General features: G+C 40.7%; 1 protein-coding gene across 1 annotated transcript in view; it reads right to left on the bottom strand.

Moving 5' to 3' along the window:
• Positions 1-8,200: 8,200 nt before the first annotated feature.
• The window catches only part of LOC135496715 (6-phosphogluconate dehydrogenase, decarboxylating-like), a 48,246-nt gene continuing 33,915 nt past the window's right edge, over positions 8,201-22,531 (bottom strand). Inside the window, exons 8-13 of the mRNA XM_064786185.1 lie at positions 20,998-21,061; positions 19,304-19,434; positions 17,708-17,841; positions 15,012-15,111; positions 13,562-13,684; positions 8,201-13,345 (exon numbers count right to left, since the gene is read on the bottom strand). Coding sequence (XP_064642255.1) covers positions 13,226-13,345; positions 13,562-13,684; positions 15,012-15,111; positions 17,708-17,841; positions 19,304-19,434; positions 20,998-21,061 — 672 coding nt within the window. The 3' untranslated portion in view covers positions 8,201-13,225. The remainder of the gene's footprint in view (positions 13,346-13,561; positions 13,685-15,011; positions 15,112-17,707; positions 17,842-19,303; positions 19,435-20,997; positions 21,062-22,531) is intronic.

The following is a 22,531-nucleotide window of genomic DNA, read 5'->3' as shown; positions in this document are numbered from 1 at the left end:
TTCCACCCTAATACGGTACAATAAGTTACCATTTGATGGGAATGGGACAATGCCCTCACTGTGTATGGAGTCATAGCCAGGGATAAGAAGACATTATTCATTAGTGTTGGTACAAGTGATTTTGCCCAAAAAGCATGTGCATTCAAAAATCAAAATATGCAAGGTATCACGTACATGACCATGACGACGTGCAGAAAGTGCACTGGCCAGTGCATACCCTATGGCTATGTACTAGTAAACATGGTAAACATGAACAACATCATTATTCATCGGCGGTTCATTTTACTCCGAGCTTTTCCTGAAACATATAGCCATGATGATTAGGCCTACCATGTACCATGACATGACCAATAACAGCACTAGATCATGTAGATGTCAACAAGTTCACATGAACCGTATAATCCCGCATGGCGCATGTGGGGCATGCGTCTAAACCAAAGGCCCAAAATCACTTGTTTTGGTCTATTTCACTTGTGTTTCCCCCGTCTCCCAGTCCATAATACATTTACAGTTTACAATCCCCGATCATGGCCCAACAAAAGGTCATCGGTTGACTAAACGAACACAACTGTTCAATGGATTTATAGTTGAATGCGATCAAACTACGTCTTTTCAATCGTGGATTGTAAATTTAACCCCATGGGCCTAGGGAAGGCCCTATAACAATACTTTCGACACAGTTATTATCTCCGCTGCCTCCACCATGTTACACGCAGTGCTCACTGCTGATTTAAAAAAATGCACCACCTAGTCAAAACAGGACATATGTTCTTCTAGGAATAGATCTCTTTCCAATATTTCGTCATTCCACTATCGTCATCACCTCATGATACTTTCATTGACATTACAGGCACACATCCACAGAGCACTCTTCAAATCATCTACACAGTGGTTATCCAACTAGGATTATAAAGGTAATTTCTAAGCCCCGCACAGTGGGTTTCACTCTTGATAAAGGGGCACTATTGCTAGCAGCTAGGTAGGCAAGATAAAGTTAGACGAAGTAGCCGATAGGGGTCTCTCACCCCTCAAAGTCCGTCACAACTATTCAAGCTTGTACAAGGAATACATGCAGCGCTGACTCTCACAAGACCCAATGGGAATGTCGCACAGTCATCTGTCAAAAACAAGACCTATGTTGTAGTATGATCTCTTGCCAATATTTAATAATTGCACTATCGTCATCACCTCATCATACTTCATTGACATTGCAGGCACACATTGACATAGACCACTGTTGCAATGAACGACACAGTCGCTATCCAAGTAGCATTATAGAGGTAATTATCATTATCATTCCTCATTAGCATGTGAACCAATTGCGTCGCGTCCTTTGCGATCACGGCAAAGCCTCATGGAATAATGTCTTTCACCGTTGAATAATTTTTCATATTCCATGCCTACAACTTCAATTTCTTCATATTCCATGGCTAGAAGTTCAATACTAATATAATATCCAAGATAAAGTTACAAGAAGTAGTCAATAGGGGTCTCTCACCTCTCACTGTATGTCCACACTATTCACGCTTGTACGAGGAATACATTCAATGCTGAATCTAACAACACCCAGCGCCCTTACTCTGTATATTATAGTCACTGGAAGATGGCCCATTTCACTCCTTGCTTCTACTTCACCTATAGTCTCATTGCATACGCCTCAGTTCTATGATATCACATTCACTTTCAGCTGTCATGCAACGCAACAACTGTGCTATCTGCCATCGCACATCAACGAAGAAGTGCAGCCGCCCACATTCCACCTCACATCTGTCCGACCAGCTGCAATCCTCGAGGACGCCCCACTGTACCACGATTTCACTACGATGTTTGACAAGAAGGAGCAGTGCGCGAGATAGGCTAATGAGCAGACTTCCCTCGCTTGAGTTTCGGAAGAATGTTCCATATCGCGCTAAGCTGACCACTGCTGACCATGACAGGCGTGCATTGGACTGGTACAGGTTGGAACTGAACATTGAATATGCTGATGGTGACGCTTTCTGATGAGAAGTTGGTCGTGACTGATGCAGTATTGTTGGACTTGTCCACAGCATCGTTCAATCATTGCTCTCTGAGCTGCCTTGATTCTGTACTTACCCAAATACTAAGACCAAATGCCTGTTGACTTTGCTTTAAGAGAGACTGGCGCCATGCCTAGAGATATGACTGACCCCTATTGGCAAATTTGTATGACTTTATCTTGCCTACCTAGCTGCTGCCTATAGTCTCCCTTTAACTGCGGAACACTTCAAAGTCGATAAAATGCCATGTTCCACCTTTTAATGTGTTCAGACCGCCATTTTCAAAATAATCAAGTCAGGACACTGCCTTCTAGTCTCATAATAAATTTTGCTTTCCTCAATAATAACATTTCTTCTTCTTCAATGCTTTCATCATTCCAAACTTCTCCTCCTCTGACTTTTACAGGGGTACAGTCATGGCAATCAAAACCCAAATACTGAGACCAAATGCCTGTTGACTGTGCTTTAAGAGAGACTGGCGCCATGCCTAGTCTCTCTTAAAGCACAGTCAACAGACACCAACCCCCTCAGACTCAGAAACCACAAACGCCCAACCCTTCCTGCTACCTTAATACTTCTGGGTAAGGTCGTATACTATGTAGCTAGTTAGTATACCATCCAGCATTCTGCATCAATTTTCAGCATATGAATGTTATCGCTGCAGTCAAGATGATCAACTTGTGTCCCAAGAAGGGTTGCTGAGAGTTCGGAATGTTCCAGAGTGCGGCGTTGACAAAAGCGGAACATTCATTTTCAAGTCGTTGCCAGAATATATATATATATATATATATATTCCCCCCCAATGCTAATGTTGGGCGAACCTTTTCTTTGCCGCCCAGGAAAAAAAGAAGTGAACAAGAAAATTTCTATAAAAACAATAGAACACGGTGTTAAACAGTTTTAGACAGTCAGTCCGGATTTTATCATAAAGTCGGTGGTCCTGCGTAGCTGCTGGAGATCTCCATATAACTGGATTCGTGTTCCCTCTGGCCAGGTCTCCTTCCTCAGGTCTGCAAAACTTGAGCATCTTCCCAGTATGTGCTCAGCAGTCATGGGCTCTTGATTGCATATGCAGGTGTCGCTCTCACCGATGCGGAATTTAGTGAACAGGTGGTGTTTTAGCCTGCTGTGTCCGGTTCGCTGTCTGAATATTAGGACCTGCTCCCTTCTTGTCAGTTGGTAGAAGCTGTCTCCTTCATTGTGTTCAGGATGCTCTTCCTTCCACTTCTTCCGATATCCTTGTTTAAGTTCGGTTTTGGCCTCGCTGTAGGAAAGGGATAGGTCACATTGGTCTTTTTTGCCTCCCTCCTTGGCTAGTTGGTCCGCCTTTTCGTTCCCCTTGACGTTGCAGTGGGCTGGAATCCACGGTAGAACTACTTTTTTCCTACTTAAATAGAGGTCTTTCAATGCTTTGAGGAGGTCGTTGTTATCTTCCTTTCTGGGATTTTGCAGCGATTTCAGGACTGAGAGGGCGTCAGTGAGCCAGCTATGGGTCAAATAGTTTGCCGAAGACGGATGCACTGGGCCAGGATTCCTGGCGCATAACCGCAGTGCAACGCAATTTACACCAAAATAACCAGTATATATTGTTCTTTCGAAGCGACAAATAACGGCCAAATTATAATCAATATGAAATACAAATGTTTCTTTCTATTGGTTATTCCTTCCTCCAAATACCGAACACTCCAATGTGTCCATGCCCCGATGGATCGAGCACGGGTAATTGCTAATATTCATTAGGCTCAGTATTGTATAATAGCTCCGCCTCCGACTTTATGCTGCGAGTCCCAATATACGTCATACATAATGTAGTCCATGAACATTACTCAGCAGTCAGTCTCGTGCAGAATCATGCATTACATTTATGAATCTGCCACACTGGCCAACTATCGGGAGTTTTTACGTAGAGACAACGTATATTACAGAGGTTGGTTGTCGATTTTCAAACATGGGATATTTTATTGAATTAAATCTAGCATGGTGGTAATTTCAAATGAAAACGAGCAGGACATTTTGCCGTCGTCTTTTTAAATTGATTGTTGCCTTTCTCGTGTACGAACCTATCCCTGTTTAAATTCTGAAAATGTTTTCGACTCAATGTGCCTCCAAGCAGATTCGACTAGCCACCAGGCCGTTAATAATCCAAAAAGTAAATATATAGATCAGGAACTATGATCTTAGAATTTCTTGCTTCAATGAAAGATAGGGAATTTGGCGTTTCTCTTTTTTGGTAAAATTCTTTGGGTTTACCATCTTGACCCGCAATAGTTTGAAACCGCTTTATCACTCAGCCAAAACCTTGACATTTTCCGCCCCAGAAGCTATTTTTGTCCGGCAAGTAGCCTCGATTTTGGACCAATCAGAACGTCTCTTACGGAACGATCGAACGAACTAAAGCGACGTCATCAGTTTTCATCATCATCATCATCAATAGCGGCTTCGCGGCCCTCCTGGGTCTTTGCCTCCTGTTAGTCGTCTCAAGTAAAACATATCTTTTTGGGTGGAGTACGCATGCTAGTGCAGGTAAAGTGTCCAATAAACTTATGTACATATTTACACCGTCAACACATTTAAGTCAGTTTCCAAATTACATAATAGCTAGAACTAAGAACAACCATTCCATCATCAGTACGAATATATGTCCTTCGCTGCCCAGTGGCTATCTAGTCGGCTTTTGAAGCATTCGATCCATGGCGCCATGACTACCTCTTCTGACAGCTTATTCCACTCTGACACCGACCTGTTTGTGATGAAGTGAGACCTAGCCCTGTTTGTGAAACGGGTTGGCTCCAGCTTGAGCGGATGGCCCCGGAGGTTTCTGTTTGTGCTGTATGGTATTTCGCGCCTCGTCTCTAAGTATCCATGTGTTATTTTGAACAAGATAATCATGTCGCCCCTCAATCTCCTATGTCGAAGACTCGGCAACTTGAGGCGTCTTAATCGTTCTTTATAAGGCAAGTTTTTTAGGTTTCTAACAAGCTTCGTTGCCCTACGCTGGACCTTCTCTAGTTTGTCTATACAGCCTTTCTTCACCGGGCTCCATACTTCCTGTCCATACTCCAGATGAGTTATCACAAGCGCTTTATATAGGAGGGTGAAAATACTGTGATTCATGTAACTGAACGTCCTTTTCATAGTTCCAAGTGCTGCGATTGCAGTCTTTACGATTTTATCAATGTGTTGTTCAAATGACAGATTCGAGTCTACAATTATTCCTAGGTTCTTCTCCATCTCGACCGATTCTAGGTAATGTGGTGAGCCATCCGGGTTACTTAAGTGATACTGACTTTGTAGAGGCATGTTACCCAATCTCATATGTTTACACCTGTCCAGATTGTAACTCATCTGCCATATCCCTGACCACTTTTCCAATGATCCCAAGTCTGCTTGGCATACCGCCTCCGTTTCTACTGAAATTGCGACCCCATACGCCGTGCATCATCTGCAAACATTTGTAATTCATTTGCCACTTCGTTCGGGAGGTCATTTACGTATATCACGAAAAGAAGTGGTCCTATCACACTCCCTTGAGGGAGTTTTGTTACCATGCAGCGTGTGTTTCCATGAATATGTTAGATGTTTGCGTTGCTGGCAAGGCTACTCTTGCTCCTGTAAACTGTGGTTCATTGTACATGTATATAATCAAGGTCTTTGTTCTGCTCCTCTACGCTTCATCGGGTTGGCTAGGATTGACCAGCATCTGCCTTCTTCAAAATTACGTTATTTGAAGTTACGCGACATCATCATCGTAGATTGTATTGCAGCTATGCTGTTTTCATAAATTAGATGTTTGCCGGTTGAGGCGGTGCCGCGATTTTGAAGCAGCTCTTAGCCGTACAACCATTAATTTAAGACACAATGCCCTTGTGATATCACCCGTGCCGAAATGACTTGAGGTCGACGATTTGTACCAGCATCAAACGATTTGGCTTCTTTCTGCGTTTACATGCTTCATGTGCTTTAACTGTGGTTCAACTGTAAAGAAACATGAGAACTAACAACAATATATCAATGGGTCTTGAAAAATGAAACATCGTGTGATGAAAATGGCGCAGCATTCAGGGTTAGGCAACATAGCTTCTTTTGGGACTGTATTTCTTCACCGCCAGAGATCATAATACAATAAGATTTCAACAAAGTAATCTACGCTTGCATTACGTTGAAACCCTCATGTCAAATACCGCCATTCAAGGGTAAATCGTACTTTGCGGCACTCGGCATGTTGACTTCAAAGTAGCACGTAGAGTGAGAACCTCAAGAATAAATGAAACGGCCAGGGGCCATTGTGCTCACCGTATACATCTTTTAATAGGCAGGATCATGCTTAGTTTAGAGGTGAATATGGTGAACTCAATCAGGCATGAAGACTTTTTTTAGATGTGTATTGATGTCAAGTAATAAGACAGGGCAGTATATATAAGTTTATGATCCAACCAATAATTGTCTATGACATCAACAAGATCAATATCGTGTGATTGCTGAGAGTCCCTGCAATAAAAAATTCATCGAAAAAAAGTCATTAATAAGCGAGATATTGCACGTCGTACTTTCAGTTTTGACCCCCTGGTGGCCAAATCAAGAATCAGATCAGGCCAAAATTCGGTGTCAGAGATTATCTGATGTAGGGGGTTCATAGCTTCAGCAGTTAAGAAACGTGCCATAGTTACACTCTAATGGCCAATTTACGCCATTTGACCTCTGTGACCTTGAAAAGGAGGAAAATCCAAAAATAGTAGGACATGTGGTGTATCCTTGCTAGAAGTCCCTGCCATAAAAATTTTATCGAAAACAATTCACTCAAATAAGCAAGATATTGTCCTTCTTCCTTTTTCCATTATGGCCCCCTGGTGGCCTAATAAAGAATCAGATCAGGCCAAAATTCTGCACCAAAGGTTATCTGATGTAGGGGGTTATATGCACCAAGTTTCAAGTTCATAGCTTTACTGGTTAAGAAACGTGCCATAGTTTACACTTTACCGGCCAATTTACGCCATATGACCTCTGTGACCTTGAAAAGTAGGTCAAATTGAAAATTCGTAAAACATGTGATGTATTCTTCCTAAGAGTACCTACCATAAAAATTTTATCGAAAACAAGTCACTTATAAGCGAGATATCACACTTTTTAGATTTCCACTTTTGGCCCCCTGGTGGCAAAGTTGAGGATCAGATCAAACTGAAATTCAGCACCAGAGGCTATGTGATATAGGGGGTTATATGTATCAAGTTTCAAGTTCATAGCTTTAGTGGTTAAGAAACGTGCCATAGTTTACACTCTAACGGCCAATTTACGCCATATGACCTCTGTGAACTTGAAAAGTAGGTCAAATTAAAAACCCGTATAATATAAGATGTATATTTGCTATGAGTACCTACAACACAAGTTCCACCGAAAACAAGTCACTAATAAGCGAGATATCACACTTTTTAGATATCAACATTTGGCCCTCTGGTGGCCAAGTTGAGAATCAGATCGGACCGAAATTCAGTGTCAGAGGTCACCTGACCTAGGGGGTGCTGTGTACAAAGTTTCAAGTTCATAGCCCTAGTGGTTAAGAAACGTGCCACTGTTTTTGAAATAGGATACGACGACGGACGACGGACGACGGACGACGGACGACGGACACTGCGGTATTACATAGACTCCCCTACGGTGAGCCAAAAAGCGACGTAACTATAAAATCGCCCAGGAGCCATCCGGACTGAACGACACGACAGCCCTTGCCTGAAGTTCGATTATCAGCGAAGCTTACTCTGCTGACACAGCTGTTTTTTACTATGATTCAGCATTTAATCGAAGGCAACGCTTTCTTATGTTAGTGCATTGATCTTTACAAAAAAAAAACACTGGCACACACAAAAAGTGTGAATAGTCCACAATTTGAATAAAAAACTACCGAACCTGCAATTCAACACTATCTAGGCAGATCATACTCAACACGACACCAGCAAATGCTCCGAAATCCAATTCTCACCCTGCTGATGAAGCGGGATCGATGCTGCTCCCGGCTGGGAATGACCTCTCAGGGCTGATGTGTCCAATTTGTGGTTATCAATGGCAAAGATGCAAACGGACCAAAGTGAAAGTCGCCTAAATAAGGATACGCTCTGTTTATGCCCATGCTTCAAAATGACCAAAATCTCATCATCTGAACTAACTTTCTCACAAAATACCAGACAAAATTTTTCGGTACAACGACGAAACTTTATTCATCCTTGTAAAACAAAATACATTGGTATGGAAGCTTAAAGAGTTTTCGTGGATTCATTCGCTTTGTAACCCCTCACAGTAGTTTCTAAGAAATGTTGGATTTCCTGTTGTTTGGTATACGATACCATATACATCCTTCTATAAATGAGAACGCCAACGATTCGTACGAACAAAGCATCTTTTAGAGTACAGTGTTTGATAATAAAAAATGACATAGCCTAGTTTGGTGAACCCTCGGAGCAGAATGACACATATTACTGCACGCAATCCCTGGATCGGACGCGATCAGCAAACTGCTGACTTTGTATGACTGATTCAGAACTTTTCTACAGTGAAGATTCCAGGTATAGCTACAATCGACCTCGCCTAACCTGTTGAGACGTATCTCCTTATTGATCAGTCAGGGGTATTTCTATAAAGAATGGCCAACAGCTATGGCTGGCGCGTATGGCAAGCGGAGTGTCCAGTAATTAAAAAAACCTAGATTTATTCAAAAAAAACTTGTTTTTTACCTAATAAACTAAGTTTATTTGGAAAAAATATAAGTTTTTTTAAAAACAACCTTGTTTATTAACTAATAAACCGAGTTTCTTTAATAAAACCAAGTTTTTTTACTTTCTTTCCTAATAAAGTAGGTTTTTTAACAGAAACTAACATTTTATGATAAAAAACCTGGTTTATTACCTAAAAAACTTGGTTTTTTACCACATAATCGTATAAAATATAAGTTTCTGTACAGAAATGTCCATTTATTCAATAAAACAAGGTTTATTACCAAAACAACCTAGTTTATTTAAAAAAACTAAGTTTTTTTACTTATAAACCTAGTTTTTTTTAAAAAACCTGGTTTATTAGAAAACATTTTTAAACCTCGATCCTACCTACATTGAGTTATCTGGGATGAGGTTAGGGTCTCACTAACTAGTTTACAGAGTGCAGTGCAGTGCAGCATTCCAAAGCTTTCCCATGTATGAATGCGGTGATCATGATGACCAGGAACGAGGTTCAATAGTGATACCGGATTGTATGCTACATGTGCTGCCGCTAGCGCAAGAATCGCACTGGCTACAGGGCAGTAGTACCACGTGGTGCCGAGGTTGCCCATCCTCGTCCCGATAACATCGCGGATTTGTGTACATGGGGCGAGGTAGAAAATACAAGTTTCTCGATAGAAAGTAGGTTTTTGCACGCCGTTTGTCCAGTTATTCAAAACAACCTATATTTTTTACAATAAAACCAGATTTTATTGCAGAAAACTAAGTTGTTTTGTATAAAACCAAGTTTTTTATGTAAAAAGGTAGGTTTATAAGCCATTTGTCCAGTTATTGTTAATAAACCAAGATTCTTTGCTATAAAACTAAGTTTATTACCACTGGATGAAAAACTTATATTTTAGGGAATAAAACCAAGTTTATTTGTTAAACTTGACATTTGTGGATAGAAACAAGGTTTATTGGGTAAAAAACTTGGTTTTATCAAAGAAACTCGGTTTATTAGCTAATAAACAAGGTTGTTTTTAAAAAACCTATATTTTTTCCAAATAAACTTAGTTTATTAGGTAAAAAACCAGGTTTGAATAAATCTAGGTTTTTTTAATTACTGGACACTCCGCTTGCCATAGGCGCGAGTGGACAGAATTCATAATTATGCCACGGCATACATCGGAATTGTGGTGCACCATAAATCAACCAATCAAAACCTTGGATCTCGTGAATTATGCCGCTGCATAAATAGGAATTGTGGACGGAAGTGTCATTTAAGGAGGACGGAAGTAAATCAGAATTGTGGTGCACCATAAATCAACCAATCAAAACATCGGATCTCGTGAATTATGCCGTGGCATAAATAGGAATTGTGGACGGAAGTGAGATTTATGCCATACCATAAATAAAACGATTGACACCTTCTGATTGGTCACACCACAATTCCTATTTATGCCGTGGCATAATTCTGAATTCTGCTGCGGCATAATTCACCAGATCCGATGTTTTGATTCGTTGATTTATGGTGCACCACAATTCCTATTTATGCCGTTAATTAATTCTAAATTTTGTCCACTCGCGCCAGCCATAAACAGCAGACATGATTCTTGTACAAAGACTAAACTAACTCTGATTTATTATCACAGATACATATAAAAGGTGGTACATGAGGTCAATAGAAAGTGCGATGATTGGCTATAATACTATAAGAAAGGTGATCCAAATATTGTGAAAGAGTCTGAGCTTAAACGTGAAGTGAACTTGAAGAAGCAGACCGGCTGCATACTTGTCGTTGCGAGATAACCATTGCTAACTTGAATCTGTCAGGACCACCATTGGACTCAGCCAAATTTTGACATATAAGGTTAAATGGGGTATGTATTTATAGCACCTTCTAGCTATAACTTCGGTTACGGAAGGGTTTACATTGTATCTCTGATCAAATAATATTATTTCAGGTATAAGAATGAAGAAACCTAGCATCTTTATGATTTATGACAGGTATATCGAACTATTTATAGGGGCTAAAAATACCCCGAGCTAGTGGGCTACAAATACCCCGAGGGTAGCACGTTTAGAAAAGTGTCTCTGAATAATTTATTGTCAATAACGATATCATACACAGTCAGCATTCTTTACACTATACTGATCACCTGAACCAAGTTTCAAATATCAATGCACTATAAGTGTGAAAATTCGTCCGCGTTCGCGCCGAACTCCGTTCGCGCCTACAATGTTAAGGCTTAGCCTTCACTTGCGTCCCTCCTTTCTAAAAAGTCTGGATCCGCCCTTGGCATGCTTGGTCATAGACTTTTACAAATCTAAGCAAGTTTCTTCTTTTAATGTACAAAACACATGCACTTGGACAAGCTTTCGTCGCTGTGCTCTGTGTCGACCAACGTAACTTAATTGTGCCTTATTAATGCATATTGTTGTTTTTTAAAGGGCAGCTAATTAAATGCTTTAGCCTATTTGATGTCCCTATTGTAGCACGTTTGTATTTGTCAATATATGTTTTACTTTTATGTATGGCATAGTGAATTTGAATAAATGAATAAATAAATAAGTAAATAAATAAATAGATACATTTAAATAAATAAATAACCAGAGTAATTTAAATTGCCAACTTTGTCATTACATGGCTTGTATTTTACAATACATGAATATCCTTAGTTAGTTACATAAAAGCATGTAACTACTAAACGCATTTGCTACTTCACACCATTTCGTAATTAGTATACAAGGGAACAAACAACTCAATAAACAACAATTAAGTCTTAATTATAGCTAGGCTCAATGATGAGCTGAGACGATAACTGAACAAAGCCTGGGACTTTGAGGAGAGCAACAGGTCCTGACAAGGAGAGCGATCAGAACTAAATCCACTCACCAAAACACACCATGTATGATTACATGTACGGTGGAACCTCCCTTAGTGGACACCTCTCTATCAAGGACAAACTCTCTATTGAGGACACTAGTTTTGGTCTCAAATTCGTGGTTTCCATTCAATTTGACCTCTCTAATCAGGACAACTCTCTATTAGAGACAGCACTCGTCAGTCCCGAAAGTGTCCTTAGTAGAGAGGTTCTACTGTATTTCCATTTATTACGCTAACTTATCACCTGCTAGGCCACTGTTTTTGTTAACTGTCCGTAATTGCGAGTAGAAAGTCACCATTGCCCTGTCTGCAGTTCAGAGTAGAGAGGTGGGACTGAATGGACATGTCAATAATGTGGAGGTGTCTACAAGGGGAGGATCAACAGGATACCCAAAGCCATCACAGTCGGAGCATTCTGAGGACTTATATGATAAACTCCGTGCCAGTGAGTAAAGACAGAGCCCACCCAAATGATAATGGCTTCGCAATATATGTACTTTATGTCGAGCTATGAACTACTAGGACAATTCATTAAATTAACAGACAGACACATTAGACCAATATTAGAAGTCCTTTGGCAAGGTTTTCACAACCCTTTTTACCAAAGCTTATGTTTCTATCTATTTTGCAGGGGAGACTGCAGTGTGGAATGAAGCGTGCATTGCATTAGTTTCGTGAACCAATTGTCAGCAAATATGTGTTCTGACACGTTTGCAGCTATATATCTATTAGAGACGACTCTCACTCCGACTTCAACTTTGAGAGTGAATTACTCTAATCTAATTACAACTTCGATTTAACTTTGATGGCGCAAACCGAGTATACTCGGTTTTGTGTTTAGGACACTGTAGAAATGGATAACAGATGTCACTGTTGTTTCACTATAGGTTATGGGCTTATTCTCTATCAATTTTGGGAATAAAGATGATAATTATACCTTTGGAGCAGCAAGGGGTTGAATTGAGGGTGACGGCCGCCCGGGGGTGCAAAAATAGGGGTCGCTGTGAAAAAAGTGAATAACTGAGGAAATAGATAAGTCATGGGACTTTTACCAGTTGTTTTGTAATTGTAACATGTGTGTAGAGAGATATTGAGGCAAGTTGGACGACTTTCAATCCATCTGTTTGAATGAATTGGCCTGTTTTTGCTGAAAAGGGGTCTCAGCCAATTCGCGGGTGATTTTTAGGCGGCCGACAAATATAGATTTTTCAGAATTTCACAACTTAAAGATGAACAGAGCGAAGTAAGTGCACCCAATCAGAACGTCGCTTACATTGATTTTGAGTCAAGGAATTTCAAAAACGATATCCAAACTCGCTTTCATTCTTCGGTGCAGTGGATAGTTACACTATGCTTGAATGTTATCGCTGCTTTGGAGAATGACTGGCATTTGATCATGCCTACAACGCGAGAGCAGCGTCTCTATCGAAGTGTGCACTGCAAGTTCTGAGTGCGGTTTTCATTGATTAGTACGGTACCAGAACCGAGGTTGACAGTTTAATCTCCGTGCTGACTTAAAGGTGACGTACGCCTGTACTTCACCAAATGAGGGCAAATGTCTCGGGGGTTTGTGTGCAGGACCGGAGAAGCGAACATTAACTCCTGATTTCCTCAGGATGGGATTTCCTGAGTTGCTATGCATCATACGTTGTTGATGACACCCTGCCTCCGTGTCCAGTCCAGTCGGTGTGAATGAATTTCCCAGGTTTTGAGAGAAGTTCGTACTTGTGAGCGCCGAAGAAATCACGCTGGGCCTGAAAAGACAATATCATGAAACGCTTTTATCCATATTCTGGAAAGCATACTTTTAAGAAAAAATAGAGTTGCACAAATTCTCCACGGTTTGTTAACTGACTGATTAATTTTGTTATATTCACACAGTCTGCTATTGCATGGCGCAATGTAAGTCTGAATTGGCAGAAAGGAAATCGTTCCAGCTGTCGTGGAGAACGTTTTCAGTTTCTACCCACCTGGATGAGATTGGCTGGCAGCCTTTCGGTTCTGTACCCATCATAGAAAGCCAGCGCGGATGCAAGAGCTGGAGTTGGCACCCCGAGTTGGACGGCCGTGGCAACAACATCACGCCATGCTTTCTGTAAGAAAACACAACAAATTTATAGTTAAAATTTGCATTTATTGCAGAACTTCTCAAACTAATCCTAATCAAAGTGATTTAGCATCGCAGAATAATAAATGCAAAATCTAACACACATTATAAAGAACTAACGGCTCAGAACAGACTTAAACTTGCAAAATCCACCAACAGAAGTCCAGCACTTACCGTCATGGCCTTCATAGAGGTTGAGAACAGGGACTTATCACAGATTCTTATACGAATACGGATAGAAATGTGCACAGAATTCGTCCTCTTTCTACAGAGTTTTATCCGTTTATGTGTAAGGCGCCTCGATAAGTCGCTGTTCTTAACCTCCCTAATAAACAGATGCCGCCCTTAACAGATAGGATGTCTTGAACCCGAGGCTAATTCACCACATGATTACAACTAGCAAATGACCCGTCAAGCTTGCAGGTTGATGGTGGATATACTGGGTGAGTCAATAAAAACTATACACTTTTTAAAACCCCATTGCTTTATGGTGCAGCAATATATATACTGGATCCACTCACCAATAAGATCCGAAGCCCGACAATACCCGATTTGTACTACCATGGGTAGAGTCTAAACAGCCGAACACAATAGTAGACCTTTCACAGCCATAAAAGGGATGGGATAACTATTCAAGAGTTAACAACGTAATCGTCATGACTCGTCATGACTCTACAGCGGAATTTTTCAAATTACAATTAAAGACTAATTGGAAGAAACGAAGACAAGATATCCCATCCCTTTTATGGCTGCGAAAGGCCTACTATTATGCCCGGTTGTGTAGGCTCTACCCATTGAGGTGGTTGCAAAAATCGGGTATGTCGTGCTTGGGATCTTATTGGTGAGTGGATCCAGTATACAATATTTGTTCACACAGGTACTTTGACAGCATCTCTTCCTTCTTTGCACTTCTTTTGGTTTATGGATGTCTGCACAAGTGACAGTTAAAGGGCTCAGGTGATATCTGACTTGCGCCAACTGATCAGGGCTGGAGATAAAACTTTAAAACATTTATGGCAAGTTAATTTCATGTCCATGGCCTTGTGAATTGCTTATGCAACCCAGGACGTGCACCCAGGACACGAATCATGGTCATTTCAATTTCATTCGTATCCATCAATGATCAGTGAGAGAAGAAGGAAGAGTTGCTGCCAAAGTACATGTGAAAAAATATAGTAAATATTGCTGCACCATAAAACAATGTCAATGGGGCTTTAAAAAGTGTATAGTTTTTATTGACTCACTCTGTACATAGACTTGTATCAGCTACTGCGTGAAGACCGAAAACATAGCCTAGTTGACTGCAAACCTACCTGACAATTATGAATAGCATCCACGAAGAAGTCCTCCATAAGGAGGGTAACAAGATCTGGATTCTGATCAAAGGCTTCCTTAATATTTCGCAGAATACGACTGCAATGGAAGATTTAAAGAGATGTGAGTGGCATCATTTACAGATGGAGGCAAGCATATACAACCTGGTGTTATTCATTGCATAATCAGGCGGTAATAAATTAGGAGAGAGGCTCTTTTCTTATAATCAGTTATTCTGAACTTGCCTTGACTGGGATCAGAATTACTGATTTTTGGATTGCAGCCTAATACCATAAGGCCCAACGGGTGGCGCTGATTGGCAACTGCCTGGGGTCAAATTCTAAACAATTTCATATTTGATATCCACGACAGGATTCTGTCATGAAACGATCAGAATAAATACACAAAACTACTTTCTACAGGTGGATTTCGAGGTATCAGACTACCCCCGATCGTGATGGCCTTTGGCAAGGAAATCCCCGAGACCGCACCTCAGAAATCACACAAGTGTGGTTTTGTATTTATCCTATGCCGCAATATGCGATTTAAACGAAGATATTTCCCCTATTCAACATCATCGCCACCATTTGGATGTATCCTAAAAGCGGTCCACAACAGAGCAAGGACGGAGCGAATCGATTGCATCGCTTTTGAATGGCACACCGTTTGCTTCAAAAATTCAACAAAAAACAAAACACACGATATCTTGAAATCAATGACTTAAATTTACAAATATTACTTAGTTTTAAGAAATATTATCAGTCCAAACAAAATTATAAAGCGAGTGAAAATATGTCATCGAACAAAAAATGTAATCAAACATTTGAAAAATGTCGTCCAACAGAAAAAGATATTGAACCAAAAAATTAATCGAACATTTAAAAAATGTCATCCAACAAAAAAGACATCGAACCAAAAAGTAATCGGAATATTTAAAAGATAAAATCGAGAGAAAAAATTTGATCAAAAAAAAAGTAATTAAACATTCACAAAAATATCATCGAACGAAAAATTCATCGAACATGAAGAAAAGAAATCGAACATTTTGACGTCATCATTTCTTGCGTACAATACCTGACCTTGGCCTCGGGCTCCGGAGTTTGCCGAACACTTACGAAATTCGACGCACGTGTACTTGTTTACTGTTTGAATTTTGATTCCCCTGCATCCTCATTAGGTCCTTCAATAGTCGTGTATCCCCGACGACATCAACAACAACGAGATCGTCTGGGTAAAACTCGGAAAAATTTCGGAAGGGCCGTAAAGGAAAAGGATGAGTAAACAGATCAAGAATTTTCAATATTTCGAATGATTTGCACTTATCATGCCATAATAAAACATTTTTATCCCAATATTTTTTTCAGTAAATAATCAGTAGGTACCGACACAACACTGTCGGACTTGCCCAGAATACTCACAGTTCAAGCAGTAAACAAGACACGTGAGTCGAATTTCGTAAGTGTTCGGCAAACTCCGGAGCACGAGGCCAAGATCAGGGATTGTACGCAAGAAATGATGACGTCAAAATGTTCGATTTCTTTTCTTCATGTTCGATGAATTTTTTCATTCGATGATATATTTTTTAATGTTTAATTACTTTTTTTAGAATCAATTTTTATTTCTCGATGATATTTTGTTTAAATGTTCCGATTAATTTACTTTTCTAGTTAATCATGTCATTTGTAACATGCCACTTTTAAGAACAAACAAGTCATTTTCAAATGGTGGGCTACACAATGATTCAGGATTTCACTTTTCACCCTCATGTCCTTTGCGTCTTTATTCCAAGCCAAAGTCTTCAGTCAACTACGGAACATACTTGTGAGAAGATAGTGCACATGTGACACGTGACATGTGGCAACGTAAAGGATATGTAAACCTGGCCTAAAAGGTAAATTTGCCACATCTCCACAGTCTGCGTTATATAACATATTCAACTATAAAAAAACTAGGTGCTGGGGTGGTGTACTGGTCAATTAGCACAAGTTTTCTTGGTCTTTATTGAGACTTCGGAGGGCAGTATCTAAAACCACATACCACATGCCACATATCAACATACCCACATGCCAATTTTTTCCAGGTGGGGCAATCCAATGGCGGTTGAAGCTTTTTCTTCACAAATATTGTTAAAGGAAAATCTGTCGATCTTTCGACCTTAGAGGCCGCCACCACCAGTAACTTATGTTAAAGGAGAAGTCTGTTGTTAAAGGGGAAATTTGTCGATATTTCCACCGGATGTGGTACTCTGCCAAATGGGAATATCTGTCGATATAAAGGGGGATATGGTGATATTCGAATCCTAGAGGGCGCCACCGTCACTTTCTAGTGTTAAAGGGAAATATCGTGGAAATATCGACAAATTTCCCCTTTAACAACAGACTTCCCCTTTAACATAAGTTACTGGTGGTGGCGCCGTCATCGGATAGCCCCACCTGGAAAAAATTGGCGTGTGGGTATGTGGGTATGTGGGTAAGTGGTATGTGGTATGTGGTATGCGGTTTTAGATACTGCCACTTCGGAGTCCCTTTAAAAACAGACGACAAGGGAGCTAAGGGGTTCTAATTGGTGGTCTCAGGTGCAGACAGGGAACTGGTTCTTGTATGACTATGTGATAATATATTCCTCACACAAGAATATTGAAACACTGTTCAAAAATTCCTCGGAGTAACCTGAGCTCCAGAGTATCTTTTCTCACCTCTTGATAATCGACCCACCCATCCACATCAAGGCAATGGCACCGTAGTTCAATGTCCAGTTGAATTCCTTGGCTGCTTGTTTCATGAGCATGAATCCCTGAGCAAAGGAGATGATCTTGGAAGCATAGAGTGCCTGAGATATGTGAAAGAGAATTTGAAATCGGTGCCTACAATAACATATTTGCTAGGGAACTAATGATTGCTTTTGTAGTTTGTTGGGAGGGGAGCTTTTGGCAAGTGAGAACCCAACCTTCTACAACCACTGTCAATGTCTCGGCTGAGTGGTCGAAAGCTCTTGCTTCTTGGAAAAGATTAACCCCTTCCTCACAGGAATTGTCTAAAAAAAGTTTGTCATAGTCAAAACCTACTGTGAACCTGGAAATACTGTAAACCGGGAACATTTTAATTTCGTGTATTTTGCGATGAACAAAATCCACCAAAATAAAACTCTACAACAAACATTAACTCAATTACTGTTATAGCATTCTCAAAATTATAACTACGGCAAAAACGCAATTTCACAAAACGCAGATATTTCCCGGTTTGCAGTATTTGTGGTCATTTAGTTTGCGGTTTAGTAAAATTGCTGCAATGTTTGAAGTCTTATTAGACCGAAGTGAAATTTGGAATACCCAGAGAAAAATTTTACGGTAAACATTCTACTACTGTTGTTCATGCTCCAAATTTAATTTTTTTAAAAGACAGCCACCTAGCAACCTTATTAGAAGTCTGATAAATGTGCAGAGTATGGTGCCTTGACACATTTTCACGCCAAATTAGAATGCTCCAGAACACAGAACCATGAAACGGGCCTCCCAACAGTAAACTTTTTAAACTTTGGCCTCCATGACCTTGACAATTCCTTAATCACAAAAACCTGCAGGATTTGTGATTAAGGAATTGATACCGAACTGGAAGTATTGGTTGTCTCACCAAAACCTGTTATTTTATACTAGGTTCTGACTTCTTTGACATGTATCCAGCTGATTCATTTTAAAATATTATAATAAGTTTTTGTCCATTAATTGATGATGATCTGATTTCATCAGTTCATCACTTGATTTAAGGGATTGATACTGAACAGGAAGTAGTGGTTGGCTAACGAACACCAAAACTGAGGCGTAGCCGAGGTTTTGGCTAATAATTTAACTCCACTCGAACGATTTAGGTGAGACAATCAATACCGACAGTGAGGTATCAATTTCTATTCTTAAAAATCTCTAATTAAATAACGAATAAAGTGGTTTTAAATGCGTCTTAAATGCTTTTGAAATGCTTCCACATTTTGCACCAACCCAAGCGGTTATGGTTGCTTAACCATAACCGCTCAATTCAAAACGAGGCTTCATTGGCGCATAGTGGATTTACATGTACACTGTAATGTGCGGTTCATTCTAAACCAAGTTGTTTTAGAATACACTCTCCGAATGAGACGTATAGAAACATTTTTGGTGAGAATTGGTGCAGCGGTTAGGGATACGGACGACGTACAATAGGCGCTAATTGAGTCACATAGGCCACATACGCCACATAAGTTACATAGGCCTAAGTCTTGAGGAAAGCCGAAAAAAGCTATTTTATCCAACTGAATATACCTTTCTAATGCTCTCAATAAAGGCTGTCTTGTCTCCCCTGTATTTTGTCTCTGCCGGTCCCCTGAGACTACGGCTGGCCGTCACACGATCTGCTTTCAATGACGAAAGGCAACGTGCAAACACAGCTTCGGCTGGAGAAGTGAAAATGGAAAAGAATATAGCAGAACACCAAAGTAAAAATGCGAATCAACTCTTAAAGTGAGAAGAATAGTGTTGTCCTAGGGGAGGGATGGTTCCCTATCGATTCTTGACCCAGCCCAAAATCCGTATCAGTCCGGATGTCACAACCACACCAGTGTCCTGACTTTGGATTTTTGAAGCATACCCAATTAATGAACTAGAGAAAACGCGATCGAGCAAGGCGAATCGCAATGTAGGTTATGTCCCCACTCCGTGGGCACAAAATATGTTTCTTGATGTCACTAAGCTGGTTCTAAAACTGTGTGGTGGAGAAGAAAGATGGGGAGCATACCTATGTTCCCCGGTACCTATGTTCCCCCAAGAGGTACCTATGTTCCCCGAAGAGGTACATATGTTCCCCAGGTACCTATGTTCCCAGTACATATGTCCGCAAAGAAAAGTGTGTTTTTTTGTGATACGGTTTGTTTCTACAAATTCCTGGAAAGACCTCACAGAATGAAGTCACTGAATTCCAGGAAATTGCAATTCCCAGAAATCCCCCAAAAAGCCAAGTTTCAGTATTTTTTGTTTGTATTAAAAGACATTTTTACTCAGCATAGATTCATTGTTTTGTGACTTAAAGGCCAAGGTGCACGCGCCTTTGCTTTAAATTGGTACATACACTGTATCATAAAAACTATATGGGGGAAGATAGGTACCGGGGAAGATAGGTACCTCTTGGGGGGAAGATAGTTACCTCTTGGGGGAAGATAGGTACCGGGGAACATAGGTACCTATATGGGGGAAGATAGGTACCGGGGAAGATAGGTACCTCTTGGGGGAAGATAGGTACCTCTTTGGGGAAGATAGGTACCGGGGAACATAGGTACCTATATGGGGGAAGATAGGTACCGGGGAACATAGGTTCCTCTTGGGGAAGATAGGTACCGGGGAACATATAGGTACCGGGGAACATAGAGATGACCCCATTGGCAGCCTGGCAGCCAAATTTGATTTCGTGTCGGGTCATAAATCAATAGGGAACCTCCCCTACACTAGGCCATCGCATCATAGAAGTTTCAGGTCTGTCACTCACTCAGTTCTCGAGTTATGGCGTGGAATGCAGAAAACAAATGTAAAACCACATGTCAGGATGATCCGTCAGACGAGCAGTTCTTGAGTTATTGAGCGAAATAGAGTGTGGACGCGGACGCAGAAACCAGCTGATAAAACAAAATACCCCCATTAAAGCCCGATAAGCAATTTTTGCCGAATCCAGTTCAAGATTGTTGATCTCTAATCCTGCTAGAATTAGGGTGTCAATCGCAAAGCCCAAGAGTGATGTTCAGCCCATCACAGCTGGACTCCCTGGGCAGCCGATTGCGTCATCCTAATTTGGTCTCCTTAGGGTTATGAACTCAGCTGGACTGTAATCACAGCAGCCTGAAAGACTATGAACTAGTGCACAAAAGCATCTATCACAAGTATAAACCATTCTCCGGTTCATCACTATTTTCTCAAACTCTTCCCAGGAGGTGTTTTTGCCTCGTAGATAGCCTTTATGATGGACTTACATATGACAGTGGCAGGTACTCCAAACTCTAGGGCATTGATGGCAGTCCATTTACCAGTGCCTTTCTGAAATGAGAAATTACTATCTCAACTCTCTATGAATTCAGCTAGATTGGTCATCATATACATGTACTAATAATGCACCTTAATGCTTGTTTTACGCAATACTGCTGAAAATAAAGCAATGCAGGCCACTTTGATCGACAGTTTACCCCTTAATCTAGCAGCAGCAGACAAGTCAGATCAGCAGGTGTGACGGGCAAAATAGCTTGCTTGGATTGTAACTCACACTTTGAGTATCCCCGCATGACTGGACTAGGACATAGTTATGAATTCTTTTTAAAGGAATTGTCGGCTTTTTATTGCAACATGTTTGTTCGTCTTATGGTTCATCAGTTAACTATTTTTCTGAACGTGTTTGACGCTTTTCCAATTTTGTTTCAGCTTTTAGATAATAAAAAAGCATTATTCATTATTTTAAGTGCGCGCAAGTCCTGGCGCGAAAGACCTTTCCCCGCCACGTGAGTGCACGCCGAGATCCGAGTTCACGTCACCCCGCTATTAAGACGCAGCGTCATTTCCTTTTATCGTCGCAGTTGCGGGGTTATCAAGCGCCATCAGCGTGACGTCAGAAAAATCGATACCAGCACCATGACCTCAAGGGGTAGTTCCTAGCTCCTGGAAACGCCTTACTAGTGCATCGTTCCACGAGGAAAGAGTCGATGCGTCGAGAGCAGACTCGGGTCAAATCGGAGTCAACGTCGGAAAAGCGCGATATATCCAATCCGCGATTCTTTGAGATTTCGGGAAATGAAATTATAAACAAACGCACGTGCACAGTTAAAATGGTCAACAAATGCGGATTTGGGTTTTTTCCCGGTTTTGAAAAGGGTTTCTTAGGAGCTGGGGGTGAAAATGGTGGTATTCATTTTACTATTATGTGCAGTTAGGAGCTTTAGCCTTAGGGGATGGGAACTGTATGAAAAATCTGACTGCATGAAAAATCTGACTGAATGAAAAATCTGACCTGAAATTCCCGGGAAAATCCATATCTGTATTTGTTATTGAAGTGCAAAGTGCAAAGTTTGGACCACGTGTGTTTATTTACATCACGTGATCTGCTATCATGGATTGGATATAACATTGACCATAACACGGATACTGAATTTTTCCTTTTTTTGTGCAATTTGTTGATGGAAACTACTTATGTAGAATAGGAGGTGACTGGGCAGCTGATAGCTGGGTAATATCGCCCTTAATCATGCCAATGGTCCTTTAATCTTTTAACTGCCACCTTTGGGGTTCAGTGGCAGAGTGGATAGAGCGCCAGGCTTATAACGAGGTGGTCGTAGGTTCGATACTTAGACGGATCAACACTGTTTCATATTTGTGTCCTTGGGCATGGCACTTAACCCTACTTGCTTCTCTCCACCCAGGATAGGTATAGTCCTACCAGAAAGAAAATGTCCACCGTTTTTAAAAAATATCACAGTGATAAAATAAGATATTTGAATGCGTCGGTTTTCAGCAGAATAT

Source organism: Lineus longissimus, chromosome 12 (genome assembly GCF_910592395.1).
Source record: "Lineus longissimus chromosome 12, tnLinLong1.2, whole genome shotgun sequence".
Classification (NCBI taxonomy): domain Eukaryota; kingdom Metazoa; phylum Nemertea; class Pilidiophora; order Heteronemertea; family Lineidae; genus Lineus; species Lineus longissimus.
The sequence above is the reverse complement of the archived record's forward strand: the minus strand, read 5'-3'. Positions and strand labels throughout refer to the sequence as shown.